The sequence below is a fragment of the Agrilus planipennis genome, unplaced genomic scaffold, assembly GCF_000699045.2.
Source record: "Agrilus planipennis isolate EAB-ADULT unplaced genomic scaffold, Apla_2.0 scaffold5, whole genome shotgun sequence".
NCBI lineage: Eukaryota > Metazoa > Arthropoda > Insecta > Coleoptera > Buprestidae > Agrilus > Agrilus planipennis.
The window spans coordinates 533,289-560,099 of NW_020442468.1; the positions used below are offsets into that span (position 1 = coordinate 533,289).

A 26,811-nucleotide genomic window follows, 5' to 3' on the forward strand; every position below is an offset into this window, starting at 1 on the left:
TAAACGACTGACTTGTATTATATGAGTGAAAATAAACTAAATTAATGCAAAATAAACCTTTATTATTAGTGCTATTAAATGCAAAATAAATGCAGTGAAATAATTAAGTATGCTGTATTACATGTATAAATTTGTCTTCTTGGAATTTAATTTCTCCATTTACAAAAAACTGCTCTTCAGAAACAAACCAATCACTAATATTGAATTCTGGAAAAAATATGCTCATTTCTCTTTCTGCAGATTCTTTGCTATCTACAAGGGTAAAGCTATGACGTTATTCCTATCAAAAAAGGCTAAGGGTAACATTAGTAACCTGATCCATGAAATGCATTTCTAGTGTCAGATTGCCCAAAGAGACCTCTTAGTGAATTTGGTTCCTCAAATTGGGTTCTATAAACCTTGGTTGGACCAAGAAGTTTTCGCCAATCTTGTATTGCATTTTCTTTGGCTAATATGAACAGCTCAGAAGGCCCACTATGAAATATTCCATATTTCGTTCGTTCGTTATATTATCAAAAGGAACCCACCTGCTCATAAATGTTATTAATCTATTATAAAAGAATTTATCTTTATGTTCTTCATAAAATAGTTGAAGTTCCTTGATTTTACATTTTTGTCGCTTAGAACGAACAATTTTAAAGTTAGAGGTTATAATTAGATTCTTAACAAACTTAATGGCAACAGGATTTACAGCTACGTTAGGCTTTAAAATTGCCAAAGTTAATTCTAAATAACCCATTTCTTTAAAACTTTATTATAAACTTAAAGAACTAAAACTAAGGTTAAAATCATGGTTGATCATGGTTAAAATTCATAGTTAAAATCATAGATAATAGATATACAAAGGGTAAAATCAGAGATAAGTTAAAATTATATGGTTAAAATCACTATGGTTAAAATATTTATGATTTTCAAGATTTTCATTTGTTTCAGTTGGCAACGAACAAAAACTAAAAATGATCATAGATAATTTTGGCAGTTGACATAATTAATAAACACTAGTGAATATAACCATTAATTCTTCAAAGTGTAGAATTTTAAATAAAATGCTAATAAAGGTGTGGAATTATGGCCGAAAATAGTTCTAAAAGGTGTTTGAATTTAATGTCCTATTGTCTCATTATCATAACTCCTTTTCTTTTTTATTTAAAGGGGTGCGCAAAAACCGAAAAGTAAAGTACGAACTAGTGCTGTTTTAGCTCAAATTACACGACGTGATTTAACATTAATAAAAGTAGAAATCAAGAGACATAATATACCAAACAATCCAAATCCACCGCCTCTGGTAACTGCTATAGAAAATGTTGCAGACTTAATCTTACACAGACGAGGTACAGGTACCATTTTTTTAAGTTTTCATCTACAAATATCTTACGGTTTCCAATTAGTGTTCTTTTTCTTTTTAATTTTAATAGCTATATATAATAAGTTATAATAGTTGCATATTACACAAAACACTTTTTGATACTCATTACATCGGTATCTCCAGGATAGGTTTGCAGGGTCACTTGGAACGATTACTACGTTTTATTGTATTTATTGTTCTTTTTTTTCATGTAATACATTAATATCTCAAACTGTTTATAAAATGTAGCACTCTATGCAAAATATAATCATAACAGTTTTTGAATTAAATTAAATTAAAAGATAAATCGTGAGATGACTCCTGTCTATATGATACAATATGGATTTGCACAGTAGAAGATTCACAGGAATGAAGAAGAAGAAGAAGTCACAATACAAANTTTTGAATCAAATTGGTAATTATATAGTAACTAGAAGCATCATAATTAGACAAAAACTAAAATTATTGGTATAGAAACTTGTTAACCATTTTACATATTTTTTTATTGGTAAATATTTTAGGGATTCAGGTTGTATGCATTCCCAAGTTGATATCAATCCGAGAGATAAAGCGGCTTTTAAAGTAGAAGGAATTTTTAAAAATCTACCAAGTAAATTACAAACAAGAATATCCCCTCCTAGATCGCAAAAAAATGCAGAAGGAAAGAGATCAGATGACGAATATAAAAGGAAATATGGCGGTAGTAGGTCTGAAGATAGAGATTCGAAACGCCTTGATACAGAACGTGATAGATATTATAGGTAAAAGAGCAATTTACAAGCATTACAATGAATTTACCACTTTTTTTTAATAATTGCAGAGAAACAGAACGTGATAAAAGGAGGCGGGAACATACAGAAAACAGAGACAGGTTTGTTAGTTTATTCTTTTAGTTATAACAATTTTATCGAAGTGAGTTTGGTTACAGGCGAAGATCACCCCTGAGCAATTATTCTAGAAGAAGTCGTTCGCCCCATTTTTCTAAAAAACGATCTTCTCGAAGTCGCAGTCCTTACCATTCCACGAAACACAACAGTAGATCACCCTCCTCAAAACGCTATAGTCGGTCTCCTCCACGAAGTCCCAATTCCTCCCGAAAAAAATACAGCAGATCTCCCGAAAGACGTAAAGATGACAAAAGTTACCGAAGATCTCCTTATATGGGACCCCCAGAAAGGTTAGTTTAGAGAATTAAAAAAATAACAAACAAATAATAATTTAACATCTAATATAGATCTCCAAACCGAAGATCACCCTATCGCAGACGTTCACCTTATAGGCGCACCCCAGAAAGAAGGTCACCTTATAGAAGACCCAGAGAAAGATCGCCGTATAGAAGTCGCAGTTCTCCACACAAAGATGACAAGGAGAAGAGATATACACCAGGGAGAGGGTATAAGGGATCACAAGAAAGAAATTCACCACCTAGATCAGACAAGAAAGAATTATTTCTAAAGAATAGTCAATTAATAGAAGAAGAGGAAGGGTATATGTTGCCTGAGTACGAATATATAGAAGTAATATGTTTTACTTTAACATACGTGCTTGTCCTCATTCACGTTTTCAATTTTAATTATTTAGGGACAACATGTTTGGTTTCCGGGTCCTATGCCTTATCCGCCTTTCGGAATGAGACAGTCCATACCGTACCCCCGTTTTCGATATCCAATGATTCGGCCTTTCTCTGTTCCTATTCCGCCTGTAACACCCTATTTTAGGCCCCGATTGCCCAGATATAATAATCGATCAATTCCATCAAAAACCGCTACTACTAGCACCGTAACAAGTGCTACAGCTGCACCAAATGCAACGTCCACAATCCTAGAAAATGTGAATGAATCCCAAGCAAGCAACTTATCAAGTGGTACCCCTCCAGCGTCAGCTTCGGGTGAAAATTTAGGGAATACTGGAGAAAGTTCTCGTCCATCTGACAATGTGGATTCGACAGTTACTAATCCTAAAGAAGCTTCAGTTGATTTAGTGGAAAAACCGGATTCGAATAATTCATAAATCATATATTCATTTTTTTTTTGTAATAATAACTTAATAACTACTGAAAAATAAAGATTGTTTGTTTTACTTTGTTAAAATTGAAAAATCTATCATGAGTCGTATTACAGTTATTAAGCAATCTGAAAGTTTTTATTTTACTTTGCTGTTGATTCTACATTCTAATTCAGACAGTCAATGAATTTATTATTATTTTTATATCACAATAAATTTGTACAATAAACGTGCAATTGTAGGAAACACACACGTCTCTATGTTATGTATATATCACAATTATTGTTTGAACAAATCCCTGTCAATTATATACTTATTTTACACAATTTGCTGTTGTGTTTGATAAAATTGTTAAAAAAAGAAAATACGAAAAAATGTTACCATTTACAATTTTTTACGAGATCTAAAAGCACCTTAAGCAGTTCGTTTGTATATCAGGCATTTATTTTAACGTAGACTTTTGGTCTCTGGAAAACTTTAATGCCTTCGTCAATTTTTTTAAGCTCCTCCTCAATCTCCATTTTACGTCTTCTCATTCGTAAAGTATCATTTCTGACAGGCATTGAATTTAACTCTTGTATTCGATCTGCATAGCCTGATTTAAAAGTAAATAAGCAGGTGAAACTGATTTTGTAAGAATAACAAGAAATTGATTTTTTAGTTACTTACTCTGCCTTAATACCCTTAAAGTTTCTCTTCTTTCTTCATCAGGCAAAAGAACATGACCTTCAGGACAATCAATATCTAATTTTTCAACTTCTTTTTTCTGTTCTTCCCTGCGTTCTTTCAAATACTTGGGCAGATGGCCTTTTTGATAACCAGCAGGGGGTTGACAGGGATCATGTTTTGCTTCATTTTTTTTAGATTTATCTCTTAAAGCCATTATATTTTCTTTTATAAAGTCATGAGGTTTCTCATTTAAATCTGAAGAAAATGCTAATTAAATATTTCCTTCCAGACTTCTCTATTTACTACTAGGTACTTACTTAAAGAGTTTATTTTATCAGTTAAACTGTCGCCAAAACTTTTGTTGGTTTCAAAAATGCGACACACTTCTGGTGAATTTAATGGTGCATCACCACTTTCAAATCTTTTAGTGGTAGGAGGACTGACTTTTTTATTTGGTGGTTTGGTAGATAATTTGTCACTTGCATATTTAATAACACCAGTTTCCAAAAATTTTTCTAAATTATCTGTTTTTTCTGTTTGTATACCACGTGTAACAAACTTGTCATTTCTCCTAAATGAACTAACGCCCGATGGTTCCTTACTTCTTGGTGCGCTTTCTTCAATTAATTGTGTCTCAGTACTGATCTTTTGATTTTTCTGTTTTTTTGCTTTCTTAATGTTCTTTTCTGAAGTTTTTTTCTGAGCTAAAGAATTGGCCGATATTTTTTGGATAGGTTTTATTGCTTTAACTGGAACTGGTCGCTGATTGGCAGGAACTGTCTGAAATTTGTCTTTTGAAGCCTGAGTTTTTCCTTCTTGTGACATTCTTTGCATTACGTTTTGTATTCGTTTTATTTGCCTAACATTTTCTTTAACAAAATTCCTTTTCTGTGGCGCCTCTAAGACAGAATTTCTCATGATAAATAACAAATTCTTTTAAATAATGATATTTAAAGTAAATTTGTCAAGAAAATATTTTAATAAAAGTAGTAAAGGTTTGTAAACATAACCTTCAAACTAAATAATTTCAACTTACTTGGCTCTGGAAAAACACCTGCTAAAGTATTTCCGTACATTAGGCACTTCTGATTCTAATAACAAATTTTAATCAAATTAAACAACTATTATATTTTGCTTTTTAACTACAGAATCAATTTTCTGCAACATTACATGAAATTCAAAAATTAATTAAACCACTCTCATGTTTGCATGTCTACCAACATAATTTATACCACACAACAGAAAGAAAAAGCTCTTCTTCAAAATCATGTACTGGGTGTTTAAAACTAACTGATCGTGAAGTCTATTTCTAGATGTAATATAAACAAATCATTCGTTATTTTTTAGTAGTCTTTGATTTTCATTTCATATAAATATCAATTAGGTGTTCATTGGCAAAAGTAAAAATAAATTTTAATGTATGACATACGTCATATATTAAAAATATGACTTCCACTTCTAAAGGCACAATTTCAGAAAAAAGTATCAAAAATCAAATATCGAGTATAAGTTTGGGATCGTTGGAATTAGGGAATCCTAAGCTGTAATATCTATGTAATGCGTAATCGATTTTCCATTTCATAGTAAAATTATTTCAGAAAATCTTATATAGAAGACGAAATAAAACATCAGATAATCGTGTCTATTAGGGAAGAAATAATCGAAAATGCATTAAACGAGATATACAACAAATATATCGACAACCAGTCAGTAAAGTTTGTTGTACATTGTGCATGTAATGCGCTAGAAAAAATCGTCGACTTATATTTTTACCATCACGATCACGGTCAACCGTACTATGACAATCATCCCGCTTGGACTCCCGATGTTCCCCCAAATTCGTCAACCCCAGACTCCTGGGCCCCACAGTACACTCCGATGGGCCCAAAACAAGATATTTCCGAGATAGACCTTCCAGAATTCGTTCCATTTCAAGAAGCAGTACCAATTTATTCTAAAACGAAATTAGAACGATCTGATGCAGATGGATCATCCGAATCAATTAACGAAATCGTTCCAGAATCTTTGGGATCTTCAGAAGGACTCCCACCTCAGTTAGATCTGATATCAATAACGGTAAGAAATCCTACAACTGGAGCGGTAAATACCATCTCTCGTACAATGCAATATGTTCAGCAAGGTCTATTTGCATATGTAGATTGATATTTACATGCTGAACTAAATCCACGACATGATTACCAAAATCTAACAAAGAAGTTCATGGTGGTCAGTCTTCTGTCGAAACTGCCAGACGCGGATCGTGATTTCGATCGTGCTAGATCTCATTAGCACGTCGCAAACAACTTGGACAAAATACAGACTAACTATACTAACTTAATAACTAACTTTCATATGAATTAAGTCTTCCATAAAAGGCTGTCTCAAGGTAGCAGGTAGAATTGGTTCGTTCGACGCGCTGATGAGAACCAGCAAGATCGAAATCGCGATCCGCGTCTAGCATGAACTTGTTTGTTCAATAGCGGTAGATATTTGTGGGCATTACATACTATTCATATAAATAAAATTGAAATGTTTACTGCAACAAGCAAATTTTATCCGTTTTTGACTCCCCTATCCCCTACAAAACAGGACCATAACGACTGACTTGACCGTTCTACCTCCTTATTCCGTCACATAAGTTTACGTAAGTACGGGTTAATTGTGGAAAAAGTTCAACCTATTTCGATGAGACTTTACAGATACAAAGAGGAGGTGTTGGAGAGTTATCTAGACTGCTTTCTGTTCTAACTGTACTAACATTACTGACGAAATCGTTAGAATAAAAAGCTAATCACTAATAAATAAAGAACACAACACTTTAAAAAGTAGATGTCTTTTGGTGTATAATTCAAATCAACTGCTTCGCCTTACAGTTGCTTCATCTTCTTATTCTTTTAGAGGATGTTAACCAAATTAAAATAATAAGCAGCTACATCGTCGGAAAATGTAAACACTGCCGGTTGTGTTTTGTAAAGTAGGCATCAGTAGATCACTGCTACACTACTATCTACGCACAATGATCTTTAGACGTCCACGCGATAACAATTAACACTATGCACTATATTGTACTGACGTATAACACTGACACATTGACCTACTTCTTATGACTTTGACTATCTACAAACATACGTAATACGAGTCTACAACGTTTAAAGAACAAAGAACTACTGTAGTTTAGATGTAAACATACGTCTCGAATTACATTTAATGTAATCTAACAAACAACAAACAATACATGAGTACAAAAATACAAAAAAATACCTACAGTACGCATGCTGCTAAGTAGTCGCTGATTAAATGTGGCGTTGCAATGTCCCACTTCCCTACGCGATCCTACCAGGACAGTACTTTGGGTCCAGTTAGAATTTACTTAATTTTCTTATCTAGTAATGCCCCGTCACCTCCTGTAAACTTGCTACATATTTCAGAAACACCCTGTATAGATACATGCATTTCACTACGAAAAATCTTCAAAATCTATTAAAACGGATCAAATGTTTTCTTTTCTATAAGGAGTCAAAGAAACATCCATCCCTGGCCAGTTTGTTTACTACCATTAAAACAGGACCAAAATCGTCTCTACCAATATCATACGAAAAAGTTAAGAAAAAGGCAGGCAAAGAACGTAGTGAGTTCACTCCAGAAAAAATTTGCCCCCCATACAAATCAGGACTTCCAACAATGAGGTAAGCGATATCAAAAAAAAAAAAATAATGTGATTGACCTGCGAACCTGCAATATGTGCATGCAACGACCAATCCTAAAAGCAATGCCCTTAATTTGAAACTAAAGCTCAGACATATTGTAGATACAATAATATTAATGTTAGATATAATTTGACAGCAAAAAAAATTACTTATAAGAAAGGAATAAGAACGAGACCAAGATCTTTTGTGTCCTGTATCTGTAGTCTTCCAGATTAAGTCCTTGTCTTGAAATCGTTTCGTGATAGTATAAGTGTCGCTGAAAAGAGTGACCACAAGATTACAAGAATACCTTACTAAACAGGGCCCGATCCAGCAATTTATACATATAAGTCATGACCATGGTATTCAAGAGATGGGATTAAGCAATTTTTAACCGAACTATTGCCCCTTTTAGAAATTAAAATCGGGTGCCACATCGGGCCCCCAGCAATAATACTCGGAAAAGAGTCGGGCTTGGTTTGGTAACCGATTAGCTGCCCGACCAAGATGTAATTCTTCGAAGGGATTGAAATAGAATAGTGAATATTTTCGATCAAAATCGGTTCAGAATTTTAAAAGATTCGGATCGAAATGTTACATGAAGTCGGTTTTGTGTAACTTTTGTTACATCGACTTGTTAATAACGACATGTTTTCTTTGATATTCCCCCAAACATAATATATTACCTACACAGAAACTAACAAAAGAAACTAGTTCATTCAACGTGAATGGGGAAAAATGAAAATGAATAAATGAAAAAACGAGTGCTGTTAAAATTTGTGCACTTTCCCATCTAAACCAGGCCATTTGGTTACATCGCACCCCTGGCCAATACTTCAGTCCGGCTCTGTTTAAAACATATTGACTGTTAGTTAAAATAGTATTTTTTTAAAACATCCTGAAGCTGCTGAACACTGTAATTCTTTACCCTTGCACCATACAAAACTGCAGAGAGGAATTACAAATCAAAAGAAACAAACACAAAAGCATATGCAATACATATACAATACAGCGTAGGCGCGAATTGATGACAATTTGTCAAAATGACGATTTCCAGATTATCGGTTGCTACTAATTGGTTAGCTTCTGAAGCCTGTTGAAATGACTCCTTTTGGACATACCAAACAGAGGTCACACCTGGCGCGTGACGTAACGCGTGACGTGACGTTGCACTTTTCAGTAAGTTTCCTGCACTAACTTCACCCTACTCAAAAAGAAAAAGGTATTCCTACGTAAAATAATGTAATATTGAAACAAAGAAAAGCTTGTCGTAATGCAAGGATTATAAAACGACAATCCATACATATACGAGGGTGGATTGATAAGTTTCCGGCCTGACCAAGAAAAACAAGGTTTTTAAAAATTTTTTTTTTTTATTTCTCAACATAATCTCCTCCAAGGCTGATACATTTCTCATAGCGGTGTTCCAGTCTATTAATGCCATCTCTATAGACTGATTCGTCAAGCTCCTCAAAATAACCATTTACAGCTTCGATTACTTCTTCATTGTCCGCAAATCTCTTACCGCCAAGCCATTTTTTGAGATTAGGGAACAGAAAATAGTCACTCGGGGCTAGGTCTGGAGAGTAAGGAGGGTGCGGCATCAATTCAAACTTTAGATCGTTGATTTTAGCCGTCGCAACGATTGACGTGTGCGCTGGTGCGTTATCGTGATGAAACAAGATTTTTTTCTTCGCCAGATGAGGTCGTTTAATTTTCACCTCGTGGCTCAAACGTTGCAATAAGTCTGCGTAGTATTGACCAGTGATAGTATTACCCTTTGCAAGGTAATCAATGTATATAATACCTCTTGCATCCCAAAAAACAGTAGCCATAACCTTGTTCGCCGAAAAAATTGTTTTTGCCTTCTTTGGAGTTGGTTCCCCTGGTCCAATCCACTGTTTAGACTGTTCTTTGGTTTCAGGAGTGTAGTGGTGGACCCACGTTTCGTCAACGGTTACGAATCGACGCAAAAATTCGCTTGGATTACGCTTATACAATGACAAATTTGCGGTAGAAATGTTTTTTCGAATCAATTTTTGGTCGACTGTTAGCAAACGCGGCACCCATCTTGCACAGAGCTTTTCCATATGCAAATGTTGGTGCAAAATATGTTGCACACGTTCATATGACATCTTACAGGTCTCAGCTATCTCACGCACTTTCAATCTGCGGTCTCCCAGCACTATTTGATGAATTTTTTCGATCATATCTGGAGTTGTGACCTCAACGGGGCGTCCTGAGCGAGGCCCATCAGAGGTGCTCACACGACCCTTTTTAAACTCGGAAACCCACTGCTTAACGGTTGAATATGACGGGGAGGATGTCCCCAGTGTTGAGTCCATCTCTTTTTTAATTTCCTTCGGCGTTAACCCCTTCAAATAAAAGTATTTGATGACAGCACGATTTTCCTGCTTTTCCATTTTTACGAAAACCACAGAGGCGTCTTGTTCAGCGTGCTGTCAAACCTACACTAGCAAGGAGATCGGGCTGAAACTATAGCTACAAGCTATCCAAGGATGGTACTATAGAATGTCACCTCAAGGTAGGCCTAGTGGCGTCATCTCTTGGTTAGGCCGGAAACTTATCAATCCACCCTCGTACATTCGAATTTAATTTTCGTAGAAAAAGCTGCCATCGGCTTTGACAAGGCTAATTATAAACATGTGCCATAAACCCCTTGTTTCAAAGAGAGGAATGGGTAATCCCAGGTATTTTCGTATTTGTTATAGGAACGTTGCGCCAACTGGTCCATTAACCGGTATATCTATTTCCGCCGGCACTTTGGCAAGTTACCAGGAAATAAAAACAATCGCGATACCTTTCTTTGTTGCCGAATTTAACCTTAAAACGATTCGCTTTGTTCATTATCAAAGAACGTTTCACTCGACAAACTCTCAATGTACCTTTTTTTCCGATTGGGATTGGCACACGTTTCATGAATTAACTCATAACATATTTTTTTAACGTATGACTAACTGACTGCTCATTAGCGACTAGTTGAAATAAAAACAAATTAATAAAAGACTAAAAAACAAGTGTGGTTTGCTTCTTATGGATAAAACCTTCGCAAAATTTTATGAAAATATTAGTTCTACCTACACAGAATTATGTAAACTAGTCGACTAAGTTGCAGATAAATATATTATTAATTTTATGCTAAAACTTTTTTGTTGTTCTAAAATTGTAAACTTCATAAAAAAATTCTCTAGTAATATAAAGTTATATAAATTAAAAATGATTTTGCCATTTTGATATGTTAAAAAAGAAATTGGGCCATTATTGTCATCAACACCCTTTAAAGGAAGAAAAAGTTTATGAAGAAAGAAAACTAAGAAAATACAATCCTGGGAAGAAATATTTCATGTATATGTACATATTATATACAGCTTTAGATAAATTTATTTCTTTTTTGTAACTTAGTCATTGTTCTGCAGGTTTACGGTTTGTTTGGAATTGTTTATGATGATAAGGAGGCATAGTAATTGGGAAACGGAAGATAAAGAAGTTCATAATGCTAGTCAATATAAAAGTTTATCCACTAAAATTATCAAATGCTTATGTAAGTTTTTATTACTACTAAACATTAGTATTTTTCAATGTACATATGTTATAAAAAGAATTTAGTTCATGAAGAAGGAAGAAAACAGAAAACTATGAAGAGGAACGCAAGCACCAAGCAATACAGAAGAAGATGTTCATAATTTTTTCCAAAATTTCTTCATTAATTTAATTGTTCCTTTTAACTGTATTTTAGGAGTGCTACATCCTTATAACATACAATCAATTAATCAAAAAGTATTTACATTTTCTTAGAGTAAATACGANGAAAAATGAAAATGAATAAATGAAAAAACGAGTGCTGTTAAAATTTGTGCACTTTCCCATCTAAACCAGGCCATTTGGTTACATCGCACCCCTGGCCAAAATCTTCAGTCCGGCTCTGTTTAAAACATATTGACCGTTAGTAAAAAAAAGTATTTTTTTAAAACATCCTGAGGCTGCTGAACACCCTTGCACCATACAAAACTGCAGAGAGGAATTACAAATAAAAAGAAACAAACACAAAACCATATGCAATACATATACAATACAGCGTAGGCGCGAACTGATGACAATTTGTCGAAATGACGATTTCCAGATTATCGGTTGCTACTAATTGGTTAGCTTCTGAAGCCTGTTGAAATGACTCCTTTTGGACATACCAAACAGAGGTCACACCTGGCGCGTGACGTAACGCGTGACGTGACGTTGCACTTTTCAGTAAGTTTCCTGCACTAACTTCACCCTACTCAAAAAGAAAAAGGTATTCCTACGCAAAATAATGTAATATTGAAACAATGAAAAGCTTGTCGTAATGCAAGGATTATAAAATGACAATCCATACATATACATTCGAATTTAATTTTCGTAGAAAAAGCTGCCATCGGCTTTGACAAGGCTAATTATAAACATGTGCCATAAACCCCTTGTTTCAAAGAGAGGAATGGGTAATCCCAGGTATTTTCGTATTTGTTATAGGAACGTTGCGCCAACTGGTCCATTAACCGGTATATCTATTTCGGCCGGCACTTTGGCAAGTTACCAGGAAATAAAAACAATCGCGATACCTTTCTTTGTTGCCGAATTTAACCTTAAAACGATTCGCTTTGTTCATTATCAAAGAACGTTTCACTCGACAAACTCTCAATGTACCTTTTTTTCCGATTGGGATTGGCACACGTTTCATGAATTAACTCATAACATATTTTTTTAACGTATGACTAACTGACTGCTCATTAGCGACTAGTTGAAATAAAAACAAATTAATAAAAGACTAAAAAACAAGTGTGGTTTGCTTCTTATGGATAAAACCTTTGCAAAATTTTATGAAAATATTAGTTCTACCTACACAGAATTATGTAAACTAGTCGACTAAGTTGCAGATAAATATATTATTAATNAATCTATGGTCTGAAAGTAACGAAATTTTTATCCCTTTATATTCTCTTTGATCGTTTCCTGCCATAAAATATATTCTCGTCGGATTTTTTTGAAATCCAGTTATTTTTTAATGTATCCTTCCCTTGTGATCTCTGCTACCTCGTACTCCTAATAAATAATTACCTTAAGCATATAAGTAATCAATATTAAAATTTTATAAAATATGCTACCTAAGTAGTCAAATGGCAAAAATTTAACTCATCCATCTCTCTTTCTCTAACCCATGTTAATAAACCAAAATTTCAGGATGGATGTTTTAAATATGTAGGGATCTCATTTGTATATGAATCTCAATTGTTTGTATTTATGCTTTTATACTACTTAGTTACTTATTTTAACGCAAACCTGAGCGTGAGGATTGTCGTTAGAAATCATTAAAAAAAAAAACAATTTAAGGTTTCTATTAACATTGTTCATTTTGAATGTGTAAATTCGTCTTCTGCCATTTCCAAACTATCATATGCCATTAAAAACATATTAAATTGCGTCTTTTGAATTTAATAACTGTTCGTTCACTCCTGTTGCCAGACAATTTCTTAGTGGTTTGCATTTACTAATATTCCGTACGTATTATAATATTTACTTTGCTATTATGAAGAGTAGACTTGTAATAACTGTTTGAAACCGTTTGAAACGTCTCGTCACTATGAGAACGAGTACGAATCCTCTTACTAGTGGGTGGTGCACTTCAATTCAACTCGTGGACAGGCAATTTCGAATTCCATTCAACGATTTTGTAAACAATTCAATTGGCTATACTAAAACGCACATATTTCCAGTTGATTGATGTTGACTTAACGAAGATATCTAAATACTGGGCTAAACGTCATCAAAAGAAAAAACTTATCTTAGTAAACTTATAACAATGGAAGGTACCTACTATAATTTCAATACAATTACAATACCAATTAGAGACGGATAGAGATGGATTATTATCGGTGTTGGGGAGCTTGGCTCGCTTGACGAAATTTTTTTATTGTTTCCATCGGTGTACTGCTGTACCATATAGATCAATAATTGATCACACAAAATATAAACCTTGAAAGGCCAGTGTATGTCGATTAAAAAATTCGTACTGTAATTAATAATAAGACTATTAGGGCTGAGGATATCGAATTTTGAGATATAAATGGAATGATTCATTTGGTATCAATGGTGTTTGCTCTTTGTTGGGGAGCTAAGCTCGCTTGACGAAAATTTTTTGTTGTTTCCATCGGTGTACTGCAGTACCACATAGATCAATAATTGATCACACAAAATAAAAACCTCGAAGGACCAGTGTATGTCGATTAAAAAGATAATGAACTAAATTTAATACTAATTGCTACTCAAACGATAATTGTTACTTGTCTGATGTCTGAATTGATCTTCTGTTATTGATTATCTAAAAGTGTTTTTATATCTTAAAACTAAACCCACCTCGGCTACTACCCCCAAATTTTGACCGGTCCGCACCTACCCCAACAGTCCCTATGCATGTGTTAAGGGGTTAGTACCGGAGGTATGAACAATAAAGTCTTAACACTCCTTTTACATTAAATTCAGCATATAAAAATTATATTTTGTAATATTCTGCATTTCTTTGTTGTTTATTTTTAATGTGTAAATTATATTTTGTAATATTCTGCATTTCTTTGTTGTTTATTTTTAATGTGTGTACTTCGAATGAAAGGGGCCACTGCCAAAATTTTCATTTTAAAAATACGCGTGACAGACAGCTGGGTGCCGACTATTCGCCATTTCCGTTAACATTTTACGTAATATTTATCCACACCCACTTTGATCGACGATAGAACATTTTCATTTAAACATACATATATTCCCCTTCGCAAAGCTCGTTTCACGTCTATATGTACAGTACATACATATGTCGTCCAGAACGTTCCTCGGGTTTTCCACCTTTTTGATGTCAGACAGTTTTGGCAGTTTATATTTCTACACAGTTGACACGTTATTAATGTTGAATAAAAGCCATTACTTATACACTAGTGGCGACTTGAAAACCGAACGTATTAGGCATGTACTCTTATATCATCAAATTGCGGCATCATCAATATGTCCTAAATACGTATTAGAAAATACCACAAATGGCGCGGTAAACGCCATCTGTAGTACGATGCTACATTTTAGGTTACGTATGCTCCAACAAGGTCCACTTGTATGGATATCTACTTACTGAAACGAATCCCGGCGTAGCTAACCTCAATGTGATAGGCATGTTACCATAATCCTAAATACGTATCAAAAATCATCGACGACTACATAAAACTACTTTTTCTATCCCTCGGGAACAAAATTCTTTTTTCTGAATAAAAAGTACCCTATGTCTTTTTCTGCACCCCTGACAATCTGTGTACAGAATTTCATTATGATCGGTTTGGTAGTTAAGGAGTGAAATAGTAATAAACGAACAAACAAACTCACATTTATCATGTTAGGAACTAAAGGAATTTAACCCCTATTTAATATTTATTCAAGGGAATTATTAGCACCGTATTTAAACATTCTTAACATGTAAACGTTACTAATGTATTTTTTCTGTTTAAAACATGGTAAATTCAAATTAATCGTCTTCGGTCTATGATACTTAAATCCATGATTCCAAGTTTCCTTTAAAATTGGATGTTTGCAGGTCAAACTGCGCGTTACTGACGTAATCACCATCCAGACCACTGTAACCCATGTCATCAAAAATAAGCAAAGCAAAGACTCCCTCCCCTTCCATCCCCATTTTACTCTTACGTAATACTTGAATCACTCCTTTATTATGAGAGACAATTGTCGAAATGACATGTTCCTGATTAGGTTAGCTTCTGAAGCTCGTTAAAATGACTCCTTTTGGTCGTGTCCACCAGGGGTCACAAGTGGCGCGTGACGTGTTACGTGACGCGTGGCGTTACACTTTTCGGTTTTATACCCTAGTAAATTTCCTTCCTACCGTCGTTAAAGACGTTTCACTTTAAAAATATTGAAATAATCATGCAATTGGTACAATACTATGTGGTTCTTAATCTAATTCACAAAAGTCAAGTGCAAATCGAAATAATTTTATAAGTAGTTTAGCAGATCAGTTGTTTGTTAGGTATTAAAATTTTTCTATTCAAATTAGATTTTAGTTTTGCGCAATTTAATTTATATAGATAGTATTTAAATGTTTTATTGTGCTGTTTGGATTCTTCAACTTCAAACAAATAATCACACGTATACGTATATATACAAAAATATACTTTCATGATAGATTATTCTTACCGATAAAGAATCAAATAGGAGATGATTTAATTATTTCAATATAGATGCACATAACCCAATTTGTCACAAATACTAAAAAATAATATTTGGGTTAAATTAGGAAGGCACTATAATAAATTATTGCATTTAAAATTTGTATCTACTACTTTATTTCACTTCGCCTTCTTAGTTTGACCTAGGTCCAGCATAAAACAACTGAAAGCCTTTTTTGGTGTTGCATGCATTGAAATAAATTTAAACGTGAAGGAAGAGACATCTACATAATAAATTTACCCTTGAATTTAATTTTTCATCTCATGAGAATAAAAACACGGAAATATAAAAGTAGCATAAGAAATAATTTTAGAATGAAATGAAAATTAAATGTGTCTACGTGGATGTATGAATTCATTAATCTGTTCTATGGACAACAGTATGAGATGTGGAAATCAGAATTACCGTTAGTTAATGAGTCAAGTCTTTCGCATAAAGAAACAAACGATTAGAAGGTTTTGCAAGTTCAAGACGCCTACAGTACAGATGGATTTAAAATTTATTAATACGTTCAGTTTGGCCTTGCACAAAGCGAGCTGTGCATCAAAACCTGCACCAGCAAAATTATGTTGCGGTAGATAATGAGTGGTTTTAATAATGCATCGGCTCGGTTAGTAACAAGGAAATTTAATTTTATTATAGCTTGTTACTTAGCACTTCTAACAACCGTTATGAAACCGAACAAAGAATTATTGAATAAGCACAATACACAATGACCTTAAATCCATTAAACAGCTCTCTTTTTAAAATAAAATTTACAATATTGTGACCACGAAAATAAAAAATTGACTGAACTAAAAACAACAATGCTATTAAATTGCTATAATTCATTCGTTTTACTGTTTCTATTGTGTCGATTATATTCGTCGCTTGTTTTTGATCCCAACTTTTTTACATTCATTGAGGAGTTAATATTTATTGAGAATATTTTTAAATAATTCACTATTAGCTATTAGCAGCTATTAGCACTATTAACTATTCACTATCTTTCATTTAAATCTGTGGTTTGAAGCCAAAAGAGTCAATGTTAGTCGATGCTTTTGTCAAAAATGCTTTTAATTGCAGTTTAAATGGAACCCAGGCATCAAGCATTACTCAATAACTTTGAATCACTGATCATAATATGATTTTGTTTTTAATTTTTTAAAAAATTTAGTAAACTTTTACTTAGGATTTTTTAAATATTTTTTTATATTAATTACAATAAAATTCTTGGTACTGAAAACAAAAGTTGGGTAAAAACATTAATTAACCAATTATCTTGCATTTCTTAATAGAAAATTATTAGATAATATAGGGCATACAGAGAATTATTGAATAATCCTCAAGTATGAGAAAAAATGCCCTGCGCATCCACCAAAATTGATAGTATTTTTAGTATTACATTTATTTACCATTACAATTGCTAAAATATATTTATTTATCTATTTATTGCCAAAATAATATAGTTAAACTCTCCTGCTTATTGTCAACTATATACATACCAAAACAGAAGAGTCTTAACCTCTTGACTCACTTACGATTTGTTAATCCTGACTCATCAAAGCCCAAGTTAAACCCTAGCACCTAGACAGCTGAAATTTTGCACAGATATTCCTTTATTACGTATACAAGGAATAAAGAAGGATCAATCGAGATTGAGCCCCTAATTGGGCTGAAATAGGGTGGTAAAGTTTGTACAGAACCTATTCGTTTGGAGTCAAATTTTCATAAATACAGCGTAAGTGATAATTTTGCGTTTAGTCTTGGTTTTAGTTTTGCTAGTATAAAAACAGTCTTGGTTAGGTTATAACTAGTCTCTGGTCCATCTCAATTTTAGAAAAGTAGAAAATAATTTCAAATATAGGGTTGTTCGGAAAGTCATTTCGTTTTTTTTTGTGGAAATGAAAGACAGTTTTCGTATAATAAAAAATACTTTATTAAATTGTTATTTGTGACGTTTGAGAAGCGAATCGCAGACGTCAATGCGGCGACACAGATTTCTCTCTGTGAGAACATGGGGAACCCTTACATCGAGCCTCGAGGATAATCCCAGGCCTTTCAAGTGGTCATAAACTGTTGAATTTGATAAATTTAACCTCAATCCGATCTCACGTGTTGTTATTCGCCGGTTCACATCAACTAATGCCTTTATCGCGTCTTTATCAGCTTCAGCCGTGGTGCATCTTCGACATCAAAATTGCCGGATCGAAATTTAGCGAACCAGTTCTGGCACTGGCGTACTGTCAACACACCTTCTCCATACACATCAGTCAATTTCTTTCTGGCTTGAACAGCATTTTTATCCTTTCTGTAGTAAAACAGTAAGAAATGCCGAAAATGCTGCTTATCGCTCTCCATATTTAAAAGGGCACCAACCAAAAACTACTGCGTAGAATTAATTGGAATTTTTCACACACAAGCCTTGCTATATGAGCTCTCAAAGCATATAAAAAATAAACGGCTTAAATGTGAAGTTGGGTGCAAAAGAATACAATTAAATCCTCTGTCGGGAAAAATGAAATGACTTTCCGAACAACCCTATATATCCCGTACGTGCCCCAAATCATGCATTTTCGATATAAAAATAAGAAATGCAGACAAATAAATCTGTAATTCCTATATTTTACCGTAATTACACAATGATAATAAAAAATCGCACCATTCTGTCTGATGTGATGCATTTTTGTTTATCATTCGCTTATTTGTTTGATTATACTTAAGTTTCGCTTAAGTAAGCACTGGGTAAATAAAAGATAAAAAGTATAAAGAGCCTTCTATGTTTGCCCTCTATTTTCACGCAATTTCAAGTAAAAATTGTTATGTACCTTACGATAAGAAACTATTTACGATTTAAGTACACCCATCGACGCAAAGTTTAAAAACATAGAAACCAAACACATTAAATCTATATAAATTTACTACAGCTATTAAAAATCTGCCTCCATGATTTTCAAAAATTTAGAATATTGTTTGCGCAACGTTGAAGTCGTTTGTTTTTAAGTATTGTTCAATTATGAGGAATAGGCATGAATTTTGTAAACCTAAAAATATATAAATATTGACCTACCTTATCATTTACATGGGAAAATGTATTTAGAAATGGCAGGGAGATCGAACCATCCAATTAAACATTTTTAATAGTCTTTTATTTATGCATAGGGGTCATTCAAGTATTACGTAAGCAGAAGTTTACTCATTTTTACATCCTCCCCTTTGTCAGCAAAAGTAAACAAAGCTCTCACCTTTATTGTTACTCATGAGTTCAGAAATAAGGAATTTATAGACTATGAAGAATCTTAATGTCCATTTAATATTCATTCAATCAAATTATTAACACCATATTTAGATATTATATTATTCTTTTTATTTAAAATCTTGGTAAATTTTAAATTAATCCCAGCTGGTTGATGGTTGACCTTCAACATTTACTAGGCGAGTAATTATTTTATATTTATATTGGACTCTGTTCTCTAATGTAAGATTAAAATAAAATTATTAGATAATTATTAAGCGGCCTGATGCCAAAAACCAAACCGTTTATATCCTTGCCAAGACTGTTTGACGTATACCGGATAAATTTTGGCAGCAAATGAACTAAAATAGACTAATAGGACATCGACTCAATTATCGCCTGTTTGTCTTTTGAAGATTCTCGGTGCGTGGCCCACACGATTTGCAATTTTGTGAACCAAGATAACGGTTTAATTATTTCTTATTTTTGAAATTAGAAGCCCGAAGGCATTCATCATCATAAGGTCGTCAGTCCAAAGACTGATTGGGCACACACCTCCACTCTTTCCTATCTTCAGCTAATCTTCGCATTTCCCTAAAACTAGAACATCCCACATGCTTGCGAACAGTACCTCTACCCCTCCTAACTCCCGTTTCTACCTCTAATATGTCTCTGACTAGACCTTCATGTCTACTTTTTATTAACTTCCATAGAGTCCTCTGTTCTCCAATTCTTTTAAATTTCTCTCTTCACGATATCCTCATCAACACTTATTGATGACATATACCCCCCCCCCCGCATCTTGGTTGAAGCTATAGTTGGGCTCTTGTTTGTAGTTTCATCAAGGTCCCGTCGGATCGGCCGAAAGTATTATAAGTAAAAAAAGGTAGAAAATGAGATAGTCACTGCGCGATAAATTACTGCGCATCAATTTCGGTATTGTCAGTTGTAAAAAATACAAATAGAAAACAAAATCTCCACGCGTGCGCTTCAAATTTCCGGTCTCATTGAAATAAAAGGGCAAAACAACACGAGAGTAGCCATTTCTGAGCCATCTTTTGTCGCAGAATTAGAATCTGACCTCACAATTGCCCCAACAGATGAAGATTTTGAAATATTTAAACTCCAAAAATTGGTTTCTTTAGATTTGAGATTAGGATATCATGAATTTAAATATTTAGGACAATTCTGGAGCGAGATCGGTGTTCACCATCGAATAAGACATCAAAGTAATTATCTTCTCTGTGCTTTTCGTTTTCAACCTCTGATAGTACATACTAGTTTTTCTCTCTTTTGCGAATTCCTTGTCTTTTTCCAACTTCGTGGACACTACTATGAATAGTTGAAAAAAGATTCAGAAAAAAAGTAGCTATTTTCGATTTACTCTTTAATGACGCATTCAAATGTGATCTCAGAAAGGCTTTAGCACGTTTAAACTTTGAGATATCCTAACCTCAAAAAGAAACAAGCCAAATTAGCGTCATTAGAAGCTGGGACAATTCTAAGGAGAGATGCTAGTTCAGTCATAAAAGATTCGTTGAACATGACTACTCTTTTGGTTATTTCGACCTTTTATTTTACTTATTAGTACCAAAGCTCACAAAAGGGTCAAAAATTGAATTTTTTGGAATTTGAGGTTAGGCTGTTCCAAAATCTAGACATACTGTGGCAATTCTAAGGAAACGATACCTCTATTGTTAGTTTCCAGATCCACGTTGACTTGTTTACGTATACAACAAAATTTCAACTAGAACGATACTCTTAAATTTCAGAACGTGTGGGATTTCGTCCGGTATGAAACATAAAAAAAGTCAAATTTGTCGCCAAACGTGTTAATGGATTGTAATATTATAAATTTATAAGAGGGTATCAGGTGCACGACTTGCATATTTCTAAACCACCCACCTTTTCTCTGCTATCATGTAGTGCAATGACGCTATCCGAACTAAATAGAGACAAAAAAATAACGTTGGCGTTAAAATAATCTGCATACCACAAGCCAACTTGACGAAGGAAATATTTTGGTAAAGTGCATGAGTCAAATTACAGACCATACATTTCTAACATTCTAAATTTTGTTTTTTTGTCCTTAAAATAGTTTATATCATAAGAAAAGCTCCTCAAAGATTCAATAAAATCGATCGTTGAAGCAACTTTAAAAATTTAATTATGAAGATAGATTTTTACCATATCCATACAGACAGTCCTAGTTTTCACGAACGAAATAGGAACATCCCCCGAGTTAGAAATCTCATTTACTCTTAAGAAAGGATTTCACAATTCTCCGTGTGGTTTCCATGCACTCGCCTTGGAATCAAGCAGTAATTTCCACACGGGGAACGAAACAATTTTAAAATACATTCCTTATAAACAGGAATTGTGATTGCTTATCTGGGAGATTATGTGGCACTTTTGTCCTTGATGTCTAGATGATGGCCGAAGGGGGTGGGTGTGGGTGGGAATTGAATGAGGAGGTCTCCCCCACCACTGTACCATAAAAATTTCATGGCGGCCTCACCCCCATTAAAAGTTATGGGGGTTAAAAGTTGATTATTTTTGACAATTTTCATACACTATAATTCAAATAAAATTCAATAAAATAATTGTTTTCAAGCGGGTGGAAGTGGGGGATCGAAAGAGGGTGGTAACTTGAACAAAACCCGATAACCTAACCTAACCTACCTTATTGATAAAGATATTTAAATAATGTTTTATATAACTTTCTCAATATTTTTATGTATTTTTCATTAGTTTTACCTTTGAATATTGTTTAAGAATGACTATATAAATATTTACATGCATGCGTAGAAATGTATAAAAATTGGCATATTTATTAACTTTGAACCCCCATAACTTTTTATGGGGTTGAGACCGCCACGAACCTTTTATGGTAAAGTGGTCGGGGAGACCTCCTCTTTCGATCCCCCCACCCCCACCCCCGAAGGCCATCATCTAGACCTTTACCATAGGATTAATATCGTCTGTTTGTATTATTAATTATAAAGTTTAGGGTTGTCAGGTGATTGAAAGCTTGGACGTATGAGATGAGATCGTATCTCCGAGGTATGAAAATCAATAGCAATGTTTTTAGTACGACGATGTTGTACGAATTTCCCGGACGATAAGAAAAGTTGCTTTCGCATAAACTATCTTAAAAAACTTGGCAACGCAGCATACAGTAAGCGGTAGAGATCAAAAGAAACCATTGTCACCAAGCACAATTAAAGTTACGCAATAAATAAGTAACGTTGAACAGGTGCGCATGCCACGCTCAATTTATGTGAATACAAAATGATAGATACTCTTAGCAGAAAAGGCAATATTGCAACCGTGTATATGTACTTATGCGAATATGTACATAATGGATTTCTATGTACATATTACAGAAATATGCATATAATGTAAAAATAAATATAATCACACAATAATTGAAATGTCCTTGATTATCTTGAACGGGCAATTTTTATTATCTATGTGGTAATACGGTTTTGTTAATAATAATATGAACTCAAGCGACACCTTACCGGCACCAGGCTGTCTGTAGTTTACAAAGTGTTTATCGACTAGTTGATGCCGTTCAAATATTTTATAGGAATACGCAAAAAACGCAAACTGAAGAACCAAAACCATCAGTGATAAGCGTAATGAATGTCTAGTGATGAAAGACGAAATAAAAAAAAAACGGTTTGACCAAATAATGCCGATCAGACTTCTGTACAGACTGTTTCATAAAGTGGAAGACTAGCTTGTTTTTTACAAATTGAATGTGTAACTATAATTAATGCTTTTACTAAAAATAATTGTTGATAAAGAAAAGGAAACTACTTTTTTCTGCAAAGATCGAATAGATGTTCTAAAAAACTTTTCGTAAATATTCGAGTATATTACGTATCGAACTTCACGATTTCTGAATTTGCAACGAATTATATTAGTCGAAAACGTTGACAATTCTAATACAATAAGTATGTCGTTTGATGTAAATTAAAAATTACATTATACATATAGGTATGCTGGCAGAACGCTGACTTTTATTCAGGACAGACGTTATAGGGAACATCGTAAACACAGAAAAGAGATGTCAGGCGGGAATTGCAGCGGACACCAGTAAAGAAAAAGGAATAACGCAACACACTCTTATTGATGTGTAAGTGAAAGATGTGGACAAGCAGAATTTGAGCATGTTACCAACATCAGACTTTAAAGAAAGTTCAACATTTTCAGGAATTTAGGAAAGCAAAGACGTTTGTTTAAAGATATAATTCCAACCAGACAGTTATAATCTTTTGTGTACCTAAACAGTCTCTAACTGCTGCGCTGCTTATTAATATCCGGTTATCTCTTTTTACTTTGTCTATACTACTCATGAAGCATTTTCTAACTAAACAAGGGCGTGTTCAAAACGCCGCAAATGACTACAGTCCCAAGTAGAAACAAGAAAGAAGATACGTTCATTTTCACAGATCATTTATTGCGGGCTTTGCGAATTATCCAGCACTGCCGGATACTAGACGCCATTATCCGGCATCCGGCCGGATTCTAGAAAAAGTATCGGATCCACCGGGTACCGGATTGTAACCGGGTATCCCGCCAATCTCTTATTACTACCACCTTGAATATTTGCTGCATCATTCAATATTATATTAAAGAAAACAACAAAAAGAGTGACGGTAAAAACGAAATTTTTTATAACTCTAAATCAAAGTAAGAGGTTGCATTTAGAACATCCGAATTAAGGAAATTTCAGTGTATTTCAAAGTCAATTTCCAAAGTGCATAGACTTTCTTTTATATCTATTAATTAAATAGAAGATATCATTATAAATTTATAAGAGGGTATCAGGTGCACGACTTGCATATTTCTAAACCACCCACCTTTTCTCTGCTATCATGTAGTGCAATGACGCTATCCGAACTAAATAGAGACAAAAAAATAACGTTGGCGTTAAAATAATCTGCATACCACAAGCCAACTTGACGAAGGAAATATTTTGGTAAAGTGCATGAGTCAAATTACAGACCATACATTTCTAACATTCTAAATTTTGTTTTTTTGTCCTTAAAATAGTTTATATCATAAGAAAAGCTCCTCAAAGATTCAATAAAATCGATCGTTGAAGCAACTTTAAAAATTTAATTATGAAGATAGATTTTTACCATATCCATACAGACAGTCCTAGTTTTCACGGACGAAATAGGAACATCCCCCGAGTTAGAAATCTCATTTACTCTTAAGAAAGGATTTCACAATTCTCCGTGTGGTTTCCATGCACTCGCCTTGGAATCAAGCAGTAATTTCCACACGGGGAACGAAACAATTTTAAAATACATTCCTTATAAACAGGAATTGTGATTGCTTATCTGGGAGATTATGTGGCACTTTTGTCCTTGATGTCTAGATGATGGCCGAAGGGGGTGGGTGTGGGTGGGAATTGAATGAGGAGGTCTCCCCCACCACTGTACCATAAAAAGTTCATGGCGGCCNCAATAATCAGAATAAATATACGTACAAATTTTGAAAACTTTCATGCAGTTTCGTCATCAACATAATAAAATATTTAAAAAGTAAATCGTCATAAAGTAAATCTACTTAAGTACTTACTACTTAAAATTAGTTCATCTTATATCCATGGAGTTTACTAAAGACTTACTTGGTTTCGCTGAAACAAGGAAAAGCACAAAATTAATTTATACATTTATTGAACAAAAACACAATAGAGTTGAGAGCAGAACATACAAGGATAATCTATTACATGCACCCGAGATAAAAATGTTCGGTCTCTCAGAGTCTGTGAAAGCAAATATTGTAAACGTTTGTAGTAGTTTTAATGTTTCGAAATTTTAAGAAAAAAAATAATATTTTTGAGGAAAATTGTGGCAAAGTAACAATAATTGACCGAAACAGCATCGAACGGGCTTAGGAAAAAGATGGAGTCAGTCTCGCGGAATTTTTGTTCGTTGAAGAAACGTTAGGTTCTGTATGTTATGTAATTCAACCACTTTGGTTTTCACATGGAATAAATAGTACCACACTACTGTACTTGCTAAGTACTACACCTACCTGCCTAAACGCCATGTGTCAACTCGTCTGTCAATTATGTAATGTAAAAAATGATCGATATAATTACTTACAAGAATAAATAGTAAAGTATCTGTAATCCTCTTGAATTCCCAAAATAATCCTTTTTTGTCCACATTATTGGCACAACACTGTCGCACTATACACACTATACACACACACACATACACAATCAAAGTAAATTTTTTATAGATGTAATTAAAAGTCAAAACGAAAATTCGATTTATTTTAACGTTATAGAATGACTAAATACCATAAACACACTTATTCGTTGTATCGGTTCAACTAAAACTGAATAGACTTTGCATTCCTGTGTCCTTTTCCTGACCTACAAGCAAAAAAAAGGAGTCAATCTTCTTAAACGCCTCACCATCTGTTACAAAAAAAAGAGAGATAAGACTGTTGTGTCGAATAAACAGTTTTCAGTAACATTATTAAACTCTTCATGTAGTTCGATTGCATAATAGTTTGGAACGAATAATAAAAATTATTTACGTTAAAAGAATAGTTTTAATAGCAGAAAAATAAATGTGTACGTACGCATATTATATAATGCAAAAAAAAAAACAAATAAGGAATAAGCGTAATGTAGCATGTTGTTTACAGGTTATTTAAAACTTGTGTATTATTTTTTTAAAAAAGAAAATTGCATAACTAAATTGATTTTACTTTGCCAACAGTTGTTTATAGGAAATATTAATGCATGATGTACTTTATTTCGGAAAAATGTATACACAGTAGTGGCGTGTTGGAAGCAGAAAATAATAGAGATTTAGACAGGCACAACTGCAATGATGATTTTTATAAATGACAAATGTACGTTTGATATTGGCTTTTTAATATTTTTACAGAGTAGAACCGGTGTTTAAAGAAGTGGATGAAGATGAGGAAGAAGCAGCAGCTAAGAAGGGAAAAAACAAGCCAGCTTCAAAAAAATGAGAACCTACTATACCTAAATAATAATTTGTTCGTTTATAATAATCCAATTCTACAGCCACATTTAGTTGTATTAATCACTTTATTAATTTTTAACAAAATATAAAATTACAAACAAATATATACGAGTTTTTTACGATTAACACTCGAACTCAAAAAAATAAAGTTCGATCTAAAGCTCGCGGTTGTAGGTACTTCAAGTTTTTCAAATGCACCAAACTTAAAGAAAGAAAAGTGGCATCAGTTAATAATTTCTAAACGTGTTTTTCTTTGGTGTAGATATAATGGTAAATCTCTTTGATACTATTCTATTGCTGTATCTAAGAAATCATTTCCTACATTTTAATTTTTCATGAAACTAATATGATCTCCATTTAAAAGCCTTTTCATAAATTTGGCTTTGTCAATATTTTTAATACTTTTACTCCTTCACATGAACCCCATTCCTCAGGACTGTTTCATATGCACATTAGACAGTTAATATCCAAACTTACAATTTTAATTTTAATTAATTAATACATAGTTGCTAGATATCGTATTATTTCTTAAGAACGTTACCTTTACTTTTATTTATATATACATTTTTCTATCCCGCAGGAATAGTGTTTTTTCCTGAA

At 33.6% G+C, this 26,811-nt stretch overlaps 4 protein-coding genes and 1 long non-coding RNA gene across 7 annotated transcripts; 3 read left to right on the forward strand and 2 right to left on the reverse strand.

The window, feature by feature from the left end:
* Positions 1-45: 45 nt before the first annotated feature.
* LOC108734933 (nucleoside diphosphate kinase 6-like) lies at positions 46-805 on the reverse strand. The gene is made up of 3 exons (XM_018466708.1): positions 528-805; positions 314-474; positions 46-252 (listed from the first exon to the last, which is right to left on the reverse strand). Exons 1-3 carry the CDS (start codon positions 737-739, stop codon positions 104-106), a joined length of 522 nt encoding a protein of 173 aa, XP_018322210.1. The 5' UTR covers positions 740-805; the 3' UTR covers positions 46-103.
* Positions 806-963: 158 nt separating this feature from the next.
* LOC108734967 lies at positions 964-1,743 on the forward strand. Its single transcript, XR_001937487.2, has 3 exons — positions 964-1,091; positions 1,153-1,331; positions 1,490-1,743. It is a non-coding gene; the product is annotated as an uncharacterized LOC108734967 (long non-coding RNA).
* Positions 1,744-1,866: 123 nt separating this feature from the next.
* On the forward strand, positions 1,867-3,410 carry LOC108734890 (protein SON-like). Its single transcript, XM_018466650.1, has 5 exons — positions 1,867-2,106; positions 2,166-2,216; positions 2,274-2,522; positions 2,580-2,862; positions 2,927-3,410. Exons 1-5 carry the CDS (start codon positions 1,880-1,882, stop codon positions 3,353-3,355), a joined length of 1,239 nt encoding a protein of 412 aa, XP_018322152.1. The 5' UTR covers positions 1,867-1,879; the 3' UTR covers positions 3,356-3,410.
* A 55-nt stretch (positions 3,411-3,465) lies between these two features.
* On the reverse strand, positions 3,466-5,223 carry LOC108734896. Of its 2 annotated transcripts, none has more exons than XM_018466661.1 (4): positions 5,055-5,223; positions 4,336-4,917; positions 4,019-4,285; positions 3,466-3,944 (listed from the first exon to the last, which is right to left on the reverse strand). In XM_018466661.1, the coding sequence occupies exons 1-4, from the start codon at positions 5,092-5,094 to the stop codon at positions 3,784-3,786; spliced, it is 1,050 nt and encodes a 349-aa protein (XP_018322163.1). In that variant the 5' UTR covers positions 5,095-5,223; the 3' UTR covers positions 3,466-3,783. The 2 variants fall into 2 exon arrangements, with proteins under 2 accessions (XP_018322163.1, XP_018322171.1); XM_018466669.1 differs by having other exon boundaries at positions 4,019-4,273; positions 5,055-5,221.
* A 168-nt stretch (positions 5,224-5,391) lies between these two features.
* LOC108734910 lies at positions 5,392-26,244 on the forward strand. Of its 2 annotated transcripts, none has more exons than XM_018466678.1 (4): positions 5,392-5,561; positions 5,617-6,094; positions 7,532-7,704; positions 26,110-26,244. In XM_018466678.1, exons 1-4 carry the CDS (start codon positions 5,464-5,466, stop codon positions 26,195-26,197), a joined length of 837 nt encoding a protein of 278 aa, XP_018322180.1. In that variant the 5' UTR covers positions 5,392-5,463; the 3' UTR covers positions 26,198-26,244. The 2 variants fall into 2 exon arrangements, with proteins under 2 accessions (XP_018322180.1, XP_018322187.1); XM_018466685.1 differs by lacking the exon at positions 26,110-26,244 and adding an exon at positions 7,862-8,174.
* Positions 26,245-26,811: the final 567 nt, after the last annotated feature.

What these genes read in the sequence shown, in the direction of transcription:
- LOC108734933 (XM_018466708.1), bottom strand. Translation starts at nt 739, where the DNA reads ATGGGTTATTTAGAATTAACTTTGGCAATTTTAAAGCCTAACGTAGCT. An exon ending in TTAATAACATTTATGAGCAG is followed by an intron (nt 475 to 527) that starts GTGGGTTCCTTT and finishes AATATTTCATAG; the next exon opens with TGGGCCTTCTGAGCTGTTCA. An exon ending in AAATGCATTTCATGGATCAG is followed by an intron (nt 253 to 313) that starts GTTACTAATGTT and finishes TTACCCTTGTAG; the next exon opens with ATAGCAAAGAATCTGCAGAA.
- LOC108734890 (XM_018466650.1), top strand. Translation starts at nt 1,880, where the DNA reads ATGCATTCCCAAGTTGATATCAATCCGAGAGATAAAGCGGCTTTTAAA. An exon ending in CATACAGAAAACAGAGACAG is followed by an intron (nt 2,217 to 2,273) that starts GTTTGTTAGTTT and finishes GTTTGGTTACAG; the next exon opens with GCGAAGATCACCCCTGAGCA. An exon ending in TATATGGGACCCCCAGAAAG is followed by an intron (nt 2,523 to 2,579) that starts GTTAGTTTAGAG and finishes CATCTAATATAG; the next exon opens with ATCTCCAAACCGAAGATCAC.
- LOC108734896 (XM_018466661.1), bottom strand. Translation starts at nt 5,094, where the DNA reads ATGTACGGAAATACTTTAGCAGGTGTTTTTCCAGAGCCAA. An exon ending in AGGTGTTTTTCCAGAGCCAA is followed by an intron (nt 4,918 to 5,054) that starts GTAAGTTGAAAT and finishes ATTCTGTCTTAG; the next exon opens with AGGCGCCACAGAAAAGGAAT. An exon ending in TTTAAGGGTATTAAGGCAGA is followed by an intron (nt 3,945 to 4,018) that starts GTAAGTAACTAA and finishes CTTTTAAATCAG; the next exon opens with GCTATGCAGATCGAATACAA.
- LOC108734910 (XM_018466678.1), top strand. Translation starts at nt 5,464, where the DNA reads ATGACTTCCACTTCTAAAGGCACAATTTCAGAAAAAAGTATCAAAAAT. An exon ending in GAATTAGGGAATCCTAAGCT is followed by an intron (nt 5,562 to 5,616) that starts GTAATATCTATG and finishes AAATTATTTCAG; the next exon opens with AAAATCTTATATAGAAGACG. An exon ending in TAGATCTGATATCAATAACG is followed by an intron (nt 6,095 to 7,531) that starts GTAAGAAATCCT and finishes CTTTTCTATAAG; the next exon opens with GAGTCAAAGAAACATCCATC.